The 14,017-nt window shown below is 38.4% G+C and overlaps 1 protein-coding gene across 1 annotated transcript in view; it reads left to right on the forward strand.

The window, feature by feature from the left end:
- Positions 1-4,342: 4,342 nt before the first annotated feature.
- STK36 (Serine/threonine-protein kinase 36) overlaps positions 4,343-14,017 on the forward strand; it is an 84,215-nt gene continuing 74,540 nt past the window's right edge. Inside the window, exons 1-8 of the mRNA XM_051213120.1 lie at positions 4,343-4,480; positions 4,523-4,663; positions 4,703-4,780; positions 4,816-4,995; positions 5,038-5,105; positions 5,141-5,367; positions 6,660-7,066; positions 12,730-12,804. Of these exons, the coding sequence (XP_051069064.1) occupies positions 4,391-4,480; positions 4,523-4,663; positions 4,703-4,780; positions 4,816-4,995; positions 5,038-5,105; positions 5,141-5,367; positions 6,660-7,066; positions 12,730-12,804 (1,266 nt within the window). The 5' untranslated portion in view covers positions 4,343-4,390. The remainder of the gene's footprint in view (positions 4,481-4,522; positions 4,664-4,702; positions 4,781-4,815; positions 4,996-5,037; positions 5,106-5,140; positions 5,368-6,659; positions 7,067-12,729; positions 12,805-14,017) is intronic.

Raw genomic sequence — 14,017 nt, forward strand, 5'->3', positions numbered from 1 at the left:
CGGCAGGAGTTTGCATATCTTACAGTCAAGACGCTCGTTAACCCCCCTCCGATAGAGAATTACCTGGCCAAATAGTAGAGTAACAGCATTGTCAGTTAGATGTCCTCTTGATGATTCTCAAATGAGATCTTGCTTTTGTGTGGATATGTTTTTACTTTCGATGTCCTGTTACAGGTCGGGGTTGAAGTGTATAAATTGTAGTAATCAAACTAAACATCAATCTGCGAGGAGAGAAAGATCCTCGCTGTTGACTCGATACTCAGAATAGACATAGATGACATAGACTCTAAGATGAAGATTACCGCATTTTTTCTATCTCTTATAGCGTTAAATATACCACCCACAAGCTAACGGATTGGTAGAACGCTTCCCATCAGCGACAAAAGTTTCACAGTTGACCGGCACCCTTCCACTCGTTTTGCTCGCAATTCGCACTGCAGCGAAAGTTGGCGTAGCTCAACCCGTCCTTGTACGTCGAAACTCACATGGATGACCACTCGAATGGGCATTCAAAAGACCCTTTAAAGTTCTTCAGCGCGAATCTAAGCACTATATAATCTGTAAGAACAGAGCTAACGATGGGATCAGCATCGATCGCATCAAATCAGCGTGCTTAGAAGGAATACTTAATCGGGTCAATTGTCCTTCGGTACAGTTGAAAGACACGACTCCTACACTTATGATACCTCATCCGATAGCCAACACTCACGATTATACTTCGGAAGTATCTAAAAATAGACCCGAAACAACGCGTTCTGGAGAAAGTAAGGGTTCTAGAACATTCAAACAATTATTGAACGTGAGACACTAATTAACATTTTGTTTCGTCTCGATTTTTCTTTGTATTATGTATGATGATCAGATCAATTTTAATATGCTTATATTTATGTACTCGTTCCGAAAAAACAAATTTCTTACTAATATGCTCCATGATATGTGTATATTTAGTTTTTTCTGCAAAATACCTACAAAAAACATTCTGTGGAAATCTATCTTAAGCTATAGCATTGGTATGAGTTTATTTTCCCTTTTTTGCCCGCATTGTGATTTTGCGCACGTGCGAATGTGATTCAACATGCATTTACATATTCTTTTTTTCTTTTCCAGGACGGCTGGGAAAGAAGAAAAAAGTACGATGAAGTTCACGACGAACCGAACTTTTCACTGTACATTTTTCTCTACTATTATATTGTACCACATGTCCTCTTATAGTGAGGAAAGACGACCAGACGCTGCTGAATAGTACAAGCTATCAGAAGAGTGTTTACCGACGACAAACTTGTTGGGTTTAAACTTCTGGCTGGTCACGTCTTAGGGTCATCATTACCCCACTAAGAGGGGAGTGATCTGTAGCGGTAAATAAATCCCCAAAGTCTATTGCCTATCAGATCTATCTTCGAACGTCCCCGCTTCTGGCTTTTAATTTCACTAGGTGGGCTCTACTCATAGTAGAAGGTGTAACGATCGAAGGGCCAGTATTCGGTTTGAACGCAGGACTGACGAACCAACATTTATTCGAACAGGCCGGGCTGCGTCCTTTTTTATAGCTTATAAAGCGCTTTTGAGACACTCGTATTAAATTATATCAAATTACAAATCCTGTGCACAATTTAAACGGTTGTGATTTAGAGAATATAACAAATTATATCAAAAATAAAAAATACTTCAAACGGTACAGCCTGTGCCATGCAGTCGAAATTTTGTCTAGCGCAAAGTAGCGCGCTAAACAATAAAAGAAACAGGTAATACCAAAGGGTTCGATACCTGAGAATCAATAAAAATATTCCCAACAAGATGGCATCAAATGTCCATCTGCAGGGATTCCAGTAATCCACCCAAGCAGACAGTGTATAGGTTAACAGTCACACATTGAATCACGCCGTGACCTTGAGCATAGTGAAACACGACATTACTGTCAATAGTCCAGCAACATGCAATGGAAACTTAGGTAACAAAATATATGTCCTTAATCAAAACCACATAGTAAAAGCTCGGCCGAGAAGAGCTGAAGAACATAAAGTGTGATCACAAGAGATCTGAACAAATGTTAAAATACACGACCGAGGGAACAAACGAGTAAATGATAGTACTGTCCAACAAAAATGCTGTGGAGGTATTTTTAACGTTCTCTTTCCGTTACAGAAGGTGTTACTGACAAACTCGAAATGCCTGTGGCATCTTCAGTGAGATTAATTATTAGAATAAATATGGTGAACATGGGGTGTGAAAGAGCGTGTAACTTTCTCACAGAACGTGATTAGACATGCAACATTGTGAACTGATATCCGTCAATTTGTAATAGGGACTCTAATCTGGGGTTAGTGCAAGTGAACGAATTTTTCTAGAACTCAAATATCCCTCCAGATAGGATTATGTATTTCCGTCTAGCGGAGGCGTTAATAAACCGAGTTATCATTGGTAGCAACGACCTAGGTGTTAAGCAGATGGGCTGATGTACTGCGCGTAAGTCCTCGGGGCAGTACGCTATCCAAACACTGTTAGCTTTGCCTATTAGCAATGTCAATCTACTTACTCATACTGCGGAGGTTTAGGGATTATTGGATGATTTACTAAGACACTTTTAGTACGAAACGTATATTCGATTGTACGTCATCCTGAAATGTGTACGTATAATTCAGCTTCCCATATGTTTTTCTGAGTATCTGTAAAAGTAAGGGAGTCATACATTTTACTTGTAACAGCACTAACCCGTACAACTATGTTGTCTTAGAGTCGTCAGCTGCAGGACATTGTTACAGAAGTAGATAGAAAAAAAAAGCTTAATTTGTGCGTAGACGTCCTAAGTACATATTATCTACAATTAACCGAATTATTACTTTCTTACACACCAGAGAACTTTTTTAATTCATCCAATGATAAGAACATTGTCTTCCGAAAGAAGTCGAATAGGTCGTCGAAATACTTTTCGAAGCATGTAACACAGTGTAATAACAAAACGACTAGAGAAAAATTATGCTAATGAAATATATTAACGTACATACTGCAAGCCATAGGTCAACAAGTCCGAAGTTCGATACAGAAAATTCCTTCAGCCGCATGACGGACAAAGACGCATGATACACGTAGTTATGTCATTCGTCGTTTAGTGAAACCTATAGATATCCTAAAGGTACACACACTAAGAAGTTGAGATAGCTTATAAATAAACTGCCGACCTGAAGTACTTTAAGAAGCGGCAATTTCAAATCCGAGCCAGATTTTATACCGTGCCAATCTGTGTCGATGATCGGGAGCTTACTGGACTTGTATAAAAGTGGTGTGACTTCCTAGTATCAAAGCAACTTAAATCCACGGGAGCACGAAAGTTTCAATCTTAAAACAATGCCCAGAGGACGTCAGTATACCTGTAGGTTACCTGTTCAGTCACCCTATAGAATCTCAGAAACGTATAGAAGAATGTAAACTTACCACTCTCTCCTCAAACTTATGATTATTTTATAAAGAAGACTAAATCTGCTTCAGGTAAGTCCCACTACCCCAATACTGTCGAACGTAATGGAAAGCCTGGCCAATGGCTAAATGAAAGAGATGATGAACAAAGGCATCCTATTTTAAGCTCAAAATAGGATTAGAAATTACAGGCAATCAAAATCCGTTATTCTCGTAGTGCAAATGGCTGAACGGCCTTCTGATACCAAAGGATATCGGCTAATGCAATTTTCCTCAAATTTTGAAAGTAGTTTAATACAGTACTGCAAGTATTACTTATAATAAGGGATCGGAAAATACATCATTCAGCCAATGTCTACCATGAATCCAGAATCACCTGGAAAACCTGATGTCATGCGCTGAAGTAGATACAATTCTTGACATTTGTAAGGTCTTGATATCAGGAGTTTTACAAAGCGCCATTTCAATACACTCCTCTTGCAGATTCTTAATAAGAATCTTCTACATGAAACTAGCTCATTCACCTGTATTTCGGCTAAAATTTAACTTGTCGCAATGCCATGTTATGAGCACCCAGCTCCTGTGGGAATAATGAACTTTTGTAGTTTGCGAATATTTGCTCAGAAATACCAACCACGGAAGGATTAAAAATAATTTCAAAACGCTTGAGGGGTGAAGCTAAAGCGAATTCTGCCCTTTACTTTATACAGAGACAGCTTGGTGCAGTTATCAGAGTTATTTTTGATACTCCTTAGAATGGACTTACAAAATCAACATGAAATGCATCATTGTAATCTAAAAGACAGTGAGATTTACCGTTAATATTGGTGCTGAAAACTAGACTGTGCATTTTCATTGCAACCATATTATTTAAAGTTTCAGAATATTTTTGCTTGTTCTAGTACTTCAAAACCAACAACACGACCTTGAATGTTTTTAAAAGTATATTTACCTACGCAACACGGCTGTGGTATTTCTTATGGGTTTGGAATGTTACACAGTGTTGGAATGTATAGGAGAAGGCTCTTTCGGACGTGTTTTCCGTGGAAGAAGAAAGGAGACTGGACAGGTTGGATTAAAACTCTAACAGTGAATGTGTGTATTCTTAAAGATTGTAGCTATGAAGTTTATACCGAAAGTTGGGAAGAGCGAAAACGCTCTTAAAAATCTCAAACTTGAGATTGAGATTATGCGATCAATGCATCACACCAACATAATAGAAATGCAAGACTCGTTTGAGACAGAAAGAGAGGTTAATTCCTAATATCATTCCCATTAATATACACTTTAGGTTGTTGCAATTACTGATTATGCCGAAGGAGATCTCTTTCAAATAATTGAAGATGATGGCCGACTTTCCGAAGAAACGGTAGTTTTATTGACACTTTCATATATACTTCTCAGGTTAGATCCGTGGCTTGTCAGTTGGTATCTGCACTTTATTACCTTCATGCCAACCGTATTTTGCATAGAGATATGAAGCCACAAAATATTTTACTGGGTCAAGATGGTGTTGTCAAGCTTTGTGACTTCGGGTTTGCGCGGGTCATGGGCTGGAATACTTTAGTCCTGACATCTATAAAGGTTCTTATATTTTTTTCGTTCGCTAATACTCATCTTTTGTAGGGAACTCCTCTATATATGGCGCCGGAGATTATTGAAGAAAAACCTTATGATCATACAGCTGACCTATGGTTAGTAGTTGAGTTTCTGAATTACACATATTAAGGGCATTGGGTTGCATATTATACGAACTGTTCGTTGGTACTCCTCCGTTTTACACGAACAGTATCTTTCAACTCGTCAAGATGATTACAAAAACTTCTATTCAATGGCCTACAGATATGTCTTCTGTTTTCAAGGATTTTTTGGCCAGGTTGTTGCAAAAAGATGTACGACAACGTTTGCAGTGGCCAGACCTTTTGGATCATCCATTTGTCTGCGATAAGATTGAAAGTAACGTAATGCAGGCTCATTTTTGTTGAACATGCATTTTTATTTTTATGAGAGTTTATCAACGAAACTCACTAGTTTGGGGTGTATAACTAATCTGTTCACATACGGTTGTAAAATCCACTTCTTAATCATACCGATAGTTTTCATATCCTAAATGGTTTTCTTTCTGGAGCCACTTACTCATTGAGACACATCTCAACCTGATTATTTGCGTCTTGTCAGCAAATACTTTGCAACATGGAGTCGTGGGTTTTAGGCATTATACAATCGTTTTCAAAAGGATCTAGCAGCTATAAAGTTTGTTGGGTTCTGCAATCACATTAATCGACATTTGTAAAATGTCGAAAGGAAAATCAACTAGATGCCTTTCTAGTCATTTTAAATGAAACATAGTTTCCTAATATGTATAAAATTTTATTCGCCGAATTGAAATCATCAAATAAAAACAATAAACAAACAGCATTCGTTCCAGTGTGTTGCAGTTTATCACCAGTGTACAACATATTCAGTTTATAAGTAAGCTCTCTTAATTCGGACATTTTTAACAATTTTATATTCACTATGGACGAATATGCACACGGTAAGAGAAGTATGTTGGTGAAATGCGTGTTTTGTGGATTGCTTTAGTGCATTCATAGGTTTATCCAAAGTTTTGAACTGATCATTCTTGTCGTTTTACAAATCCTCAAGCATATGATGTTGGTGCCTGTAATGTTCAAGTTTGAGTAGACATTTCCCAACCGTCTCAGTCAGTGATGATTTTTAGTCTTATTGACAGATTTATCTTATTAACCAAGCATTTTTCACTGAGGGTCTCCAACGTACCTAATTTGTATTTTGACGAAAACTATGATCAGTTGCTCACAAATTGCACTATGCTCTGGATTTTCAAAGTAATATTGGGCTTACTGCTACTCAATATACTCGTCATCTGATAGATAGGTGGATATGATATCTACTCTGTTATTAGATAAAGCTAATTCAAGTTGAATAAGAGTCTAATATTTGTACATTATATCGATGTAAGTTGATCACTTGACTCTTTCTTCAGCAATAACTTACATGTTTAATATTTATCCAGTCATTGCGTAGTTTATTATCCTTCAAAGTAATCACGCAAATTTTTGTGTCAGTTAGTCGTAAAAATGGTATCTTGGTCGTGTTTCTGAAAATAACACTTGATTAATGAATAATATCAAACTGGCATAGGTAGCCCACCTAATAAATCTAATGATTGTATCAAGTATTAAAATATTTACTTTTAAAATTTACATTTTTTATTTTTCTTGCAGTTTCTCCGGGTGTTCGTCTTCTTTCTAGTCCATTAACTCAGCCATTAACTCCAAGTCAGTTAGCAGAAAAAGAAAGACAAAGATTACTAATGCTGAGATCAAATAGTTCAAGAGTATTAAGACGAGCTGGTGGTGACCATTTTATCAAACTCAAGCAAGTAAAAGAAGAAGATAAAACTGACGACTCCCTAGACCGACGCCGTGGGAAGTCTGTTGTCAGAGAAGTACCAGAATCAGATAAAAAAGGGAACGTGTTTGATAAAAGACATTCAAAACATATTTCAGATAAACCCCCGTCTTCGAAATATGGTGATAAGGAAAAAGTGAAAAGACCCAGAACCCACACAAAGGCTGTTGAGGAGCAGGAGGAACTTGTTAAAAGACCTAATTCAGCAGACACTAACCTGGTAAGGGACATAAAAAATTGACTGTCTGCATTGTTTAATTTAATACAAAACACTAGGAAAATTTTTATGTAAACTCATGTTCCTTAATCCGAATGGCTTACCTATCAATATTTTGTCATTCTGGAATCTATTTCATCGATCAAGATACCAGACTTTTGACTCACTGAGGCTTTAGACTTTACGGTTCGCTCAGACCGTGGAGGCCTAGAAAACCACGTGGTGTTGTTATTGGTTTAACAATATTTATAGCCCATTGGAAAGTACATAAACTTGCACGTGTTAGTTTTGTTGCATTTCAGTTTCGTATTTTGTGAGGTGTAAAATATTAATTTTCATTTTTTCCGTACAAACAAAATACCTGTGTCTGATTAACGTGAAGTGAGATGATTTCCACTAAAACTTTGTTTTTGTGTCTCTATCAGTTTGTTTCTTCATTTCGAAACTTAATTGATCACCAAAATACTAACCAGCCGTCAATTGTTTTATGACCATTTGTACGATAAGATATTGATGAAGACAGTTATTATGGTTACAACACATGCAAAATAATAAACTGGTTAGTTCGATGCTTAAAAAATAGTTTAATAACCGGATAATGTAGGTAAAGTTAACAAGAAACAACTGCAAATACGTTTTTACACTTGGTAAGGAATTCGTTGTTTTCCTGAGGAAAAATCTGACTAAATTTATCAGTCAGTCAGTCAGCTACAACGTAGGACCAAGCACATATGTGCATCGGTCCAGGTTGCCATACCGCATCAGCACAACAAGATGAACACCGGATTCATAGCAGTGGTTAGGTCAAAGGTGATAATATATAAGAGAAAGATTGCATATAGAAATATAGTACAAGAAGAAAGAATTGGTTCGTAGAAAGAAAGATATGAAGTGATTTTATTCTCTTAGTTTAAGGGAAGACAAAGAGTGTATACACCGACGCCATTGTGATCGATTCTGAGCCATGTCACCAAGAGTCTCCAACCATTGGTTACGATAGTCACGCGGACCCCAACCAAGTAGTCTGCATCTACCAACATGGCTCAGACTAGAAGTTAGTGTCTTCAAGCACTGATGCCACGTTTTGGTTTGGCCGCCCCTAACTTTCTTCTAACCATCTCCAATACCGAATAGCATTGCACGTCGTGGTAATCGGTGTTCAGGCATACGTAACACGTGGCCCAACCATCTCAGTCGATGAAGATTCACAACCTCATCAACTGATTTACCATCATTTCCTAATACCCTGCGTCTAACCTCACTATTACTTACCCGGTGATACCAGCAGACGCCAGCAATATTTCTAAGGCATCTGTGGTCAAATACTAATAGCTTACGAGTGTCTCCTACTATCAATGGCCATGTTTCGCTGCCGTAAAGTGAAACAGAACGGACTGCCGCGCAGTATACTCGTCCTTTTATTGATAGACGGATATCTCGCCTTCGCCACAGGTGACGCAAGTTGGCAAAAGCCAAGCGAGCTTTTCGAATCCGTGCTGAGATTTCGTCAGACACCAACCCATTAGGGCTGATCAGACTTCCAAGATAAGTGAAGTTGTCGACTACTTCACTCCCTATCCTTAGTTCAGGTGTTGACGCAGACCAGTCCTGAAGCAACAACTTGCATTTAGAGGGAGAGAAGCGCATTCCAAACATTCTGGCATTGTTGCTTAGTGCTACCAAAAGACTCTGCATTTTGTCAGCGTCTTCACCAAACAGGACTATGTCATCTGCGTATTCTTAGTCGATAAGTGGACCTCCTGGATGGAGATCAATACCCGAGAACTCAGTCGATGAGAAAGTTATTTCCATCAGTAGATCTATGATGAAGTTAAACAAAAATGGAGAAAGTGGACAGCGTTGACGGACACCACTTGAGGTTGCAAAAGTGGATGACAGTTCGCCATAAGTTCTGACTCGACTAGTAGTGTTCGAGTAAAGAGCCTTTACAAGGTTTATGTACTTCTGGGGTACGCCTTTCAATGACAGACACTGCCACAGAATCTCGTGGTCTACCGAGTCAAATGCTGCTTTTAAGTCGAGAAAGACCAACATTGTCGGACGCCGATAAGTATGCCTGTGTTCTAGAATCTGACGAATGGTGAATATGTGGTAGATGCAGCCACGACCAGGTCTGAAGCCAGTTTGGTTCTCTCGTGTTTGCAGTTCACGAGTCTTAGTTAGGCGTTCGATAATTATCGAAGCTAGTATTTTAGATATAATATTAGTTAAACTAATCCCTCTGTGGTTGTCACAGGATGATTTTGACCCTTTCTTATATATTGGGACGATAAGTGATTGTGACCAGTTAGATGGGATAACGTCTAACTCCCAGATCTTAGCTAAAATATTAGTCAACCTAATCGCTAAAATTGGACCACCATCCTTAAAGACCTCTGGAGCCAGTCCATCTGGACCAGCTGCCCTTCCTCACTTCAGATTAACCATAGCCTTTTGAACTTCGGCAAGAGTTGGGGGACCTACTTCAATGTTCCATTCACACTGTCTGGGAATGGAGGGTAGTTGTAGAGTAGCTGAAGGCCAGTTGAACTGTTCTCTGAAATGTTCCGCCCATCGTTCTAAACGTCTGGACTGAGAGCAGATGAGAGTATCGTCTTTTTCCGAAATAATCTCACTTACACTTGACTTATTAATTCCAGTTTCTTTTTTTAGTCTGTAAAGCTGTCTTGTGTTCCCTATAGTCGCCGCCTTTTCCATCTCTTTTGCTTTCATTGCCCACCACTGCTCATGGTCGTTTCTTAAACTTTTTCTTAACCTAGATCTGATTTGTTGTCGCTCTTCGTCATGTTCGGAACCTGATGGGACGAGTTTGCGAGAATCCATCAGTGTGATAGACTTTGAAGAAATCCACTGGTTCTTTGTAACTCTGTGGTTTAAGTCGCTAATAGATGTCACTGCTGTTTCCACAGCCGCTTTTATGTCTTTCCAAGCAACATCTGGGTCAGCCTCGTTTTCAGAACTACCTAATTGTGAACTCAATTGTTCTTGGAACCTACTTTTGGTTTTCTCGTTACTCAACTCAGTTCTAATGGGTCTTTTAATGTGGCTTTTTGCGTCCAGTGAGGCGCAAGCAGATGCGTGCCCGTATTAGGGCGTGGTCGGAGTCCAAGCAGGTACTCCAGAATGAGCGAAAATCTTCTACAGACCTTCTCCAACGATGACTGATGGCAATATGGTCTATTTGAGTCCATCGTTGGTTTGGTGTAGGGGGTCGCCATGTTAGACGATGTCTATCCTTATGCTTAAAATTTGTGTTTGCTAAAAATAAGCGATTGTCTGAGCACATTGCAGCAGACGGTCACCATTATCTGTTCGCTGTGCCGGAATGCTAAAATATCCACCTAAATGCCTTTCTGTTTGGTTTAAGCTACCTATCTGAGCATTAAAGTCACCCTCTATAAGTACTATGTCTGAGCGTTTAGCTTTCTGAAGAAGTTCAGAAAGCTTTCTGTAAAATTCATCTTTCACATCATCTGAGCTGCAGTCAGTGGGAGCGCAGGCAGAAACGACGAAAAGGCAACGACGTGTGTCCCTATCCCTCCGAGTTCTTACGGAGGCGTTTAGCCGAACAGCACATAGACGACTGTTGACAGGGATCCACTCTAGCAGTGCTTGTTCCGCCCTCATGTTTAGTGCTATGCCTACACCTGCCAGTCCACGAGAACTGGCCATCGGGTCACCAGATACACGGAGGGTGTATCTCGTTGGCTCTCCGTTTTGCCGAGGTGAGGTCAAGTGAATGACCACACTGGAATCCTGTATGCGTGTTTCAGACACACAGCATACATCAATGGAAAGAGACTCTAGGGTTTTAGCCAAGGAAGCCTGCTGATCGATTTGACATAGGGTGTACGTTGAAGGTTCCAATGTGTAGTTTGGAGCGAGGTTTCAGTAGACCTGGGACAGAGTTTTGAGCACTAGAATCGTTGGCTATGGTGACACTTGAGGAGGAAGCCGAAAGAGGAAGTTTAGAGTTGAAAGTCGATGTAGGAGGAATAATAGGAATTGAAGAGGAAGGTTGATTATGAATACAGTGGTCTTGGGTGCTGTTAGAGGTATGAGGGCAGTTATCACTTCCCGGTTGCCCACACCGAGGAAGGGTTGTTCTGAAGGTACCTGAAAAGGAAATTGGATTAGAGGTGGTCTCAGTGACCTGAGAGCGTGACCGCAGTGCCCAAGGGACAACTGCTTGAGGCCGGTCGCGCACGGCTTTTTCGTGGAAGGTTTTTAGTGTGTTAGCTCGGTTCTTCAAAGGGCCTTACCGCCGGAGACGGAAATCCGTGGGATAAGGCGAGGTGTTCATTTTTAGGGTCGACCTTTTCTAACCCCACCCTTCCTCGTGGGAAGGCAGCATCGCTGCCATGCTGGTTGTCTGAAGGAAACACCTTACTGCTGTCACACCTCTGTACAGTCAGCAGTACGACTTCGCCTTCGGACCTTGGGTTTGTTGCTTTTAGTCTTACCACTCTTCAACCGACCTGTCTGACATGGTAGGACCTTGAGGAACGGTTGTTCCAGCCAGTATAGCTCGGTTGCTTCATCACGATAGGCAAGCCCGACCACCACGTCAAGGTAGCAACAACTTTATGCAAAATGTGCATCGAGTTTCTATTACCATACTAAGTTTGGTGTGAGCAAGTCAATATTGAGGTAGAAAATATTTTATGCACATTATGAAAATAGTCGAAGCTTAGCATAAAGATCTTCAGATTTCGAAGGTTTTGAGTAGACATTGATTTCGAGGACTGAGCATTTCGGTTGGGAATTAAAACATTTGATACCCGGAATTCAAACCCAAAAAATAGTTGAGTGTGGTTATGTAGTGTAAAATTCTGATGAACATTACTTGCAATAATCATGGTGGATTCTTTGATATTATTTATAAAGCGGAAAATTGTCATTAATCCCTCTCGATAAGTGTTGATGAAAGTAATAATCTACTACTGATTTTCAATAAGCTTGAAGTATTCCCCTTATATTTTTTTGATGAGTTCCAATTTTTATTAAAACCTAAGAATTTATAAGCTGATAAAAAATTTTACGTATCAGTTAGCACATATATTTCTGGTCAGGTAAGACATTTCCAATATATATTTAATTTTCGGTTTACAAGAATGCCTTTATCATTTATGGTCTATGGGTAATCCGAATAATTCAGAAATACTGCGTTGTTATTCAACAGATTTTAAACTGCTTCTCTATTAATTCCAGGAGTTTGCTCAACATATGCTAAAGAATTTTAAATCATTTTGTTAGCTATCTATCTATCCACTCGACTTCATAGAAATCAACAGATACATATTCACGTCAATCTTTTAAATCATATTGAACCAAGATTGCCATAAGTTATTTGCTGGTCAAGCATGGTAGCTTGGTATACATGGTCCTAACAGGCCATTAAACCATTTAGAATAATCATCTTAATTACTGATGAGCCATTTTAATATGGAATCATTTGCTCATTACCTTCATTTTTTCCGAATTCGGTTTTCACTTGGCTGTGTACCGGTGCATTGAGAGAATAACTAAGTCAATTAAATACGTTAATAATTTTTGTATTTTTATATATAATTATAATGCGTCAAGACTTCACTTACCAATCTTATGTAGCTTACTGCTTTTTCCAAATTGTTTCGTATTCAAAGGGCGGGAACGAATTGTCTACCCAAAGTTGTCCTGCCAGACGACCTCAAAGTTGTGATGCCTTAGAATCCAAAAAGGTATATTATATCTTCTCTTTGATATTTAATTATTCTTAAATTAGTGAATATATATAAATTTGTAAAATCTTGTAACTGCAGAACGTTAATGAGAAGTAACTCAAATATTGATTTGTCACTAAATTACAGTAAAATAACCATTCTGTGTACGGAAATATCTCAGTGCTTTAGGTGCTCAAATCGATCTGGTTTTTTGAATTATTTGAGCGATAATTCTACCTGATAATTATAGTCATTGTTTTTAGTTGATTGTTAACATCTGCGAATTCCTTTATATGTCGACTTTCTGATTATGAAATAATGACATGAAAATTAAGATACCCTATTGACCAATCAGTCTTCAATTATTTTGACAAATTATTTAAATACCAGTCATACAGAACGGACTAAAAATGTTTCTATACAATCGGCATTTGGTATGCAGCTGATTGACCCTTCTCTCTGTTAACAGTGCATAAATTAATGTATATATTCTGAGTAACTGATAAAGAAACTAGATTATTGGTACTACATGGCTATAAACGAAAAGGAACGTCTGCTGAAGGTCATTCGTACTCTTTTGTTTGAAATATTAGGTTTTGTGGAATGTCAGCCATACTCTTAGAACCTAAATATAAAGTAAATCAGTCACAATAATACCCTTAACTAATTTGTATTTGATTGAAAAAAATCGACTAAACTATTTTCGTCAGATAAAGAACAACTATGCATCCATAATGTTTGAAGTGATGTTATAATTCACTTTACAATTGTATCCCATCTTATTCACAAAAAATTACCAGAATAGTTCCTTATTTAAATCATATAACAGTGTAGACCTTTTTCAACTTAATTCATCATCATAAACTTGTGTTCATCAAGGAAATTTACTGGTAATCTTCGTTTTACTTACGAAGTATTAGAAAAATATGAAATATTTTGATTCCTTATAGTTGTCAGTGATGTTGTACTTGCAGATATATGAAGCTATGAGTCAGTATAACAATTTCAGCTATTTCACGGATTAGAATGTATTTGTAGTGATAATTGTTTTATTATTTGAGTATAGCAACGCTAACTTTTTATCATATATCGTGAACAAATCTAGAAATGACTAGTGAACATCCCATATGGGGTTCTAAGCGCATTAACTTATTTGGGTTTGACACTATAATAGACGTTTTAACGATCTTCATCCACCGATCAGTAGATTCTCGGTGTTTATTTGCGTGGA

The sequence above is a fragment of the Schistosoma haematobium genome, chromosome 3 (assembly GCF_000699445.3).
Source record: "Schistosoma haematobium chromosome 3, whole genome shotgun sequence".
NCBI classification, from domain to species: domain Eukaryota; kingdom Metazoa; phylum Platyhelminthes; class Trematoda; order Strigeidida; family Schistosomatidae; genus Schistosoma; species Schistosoma haematobium.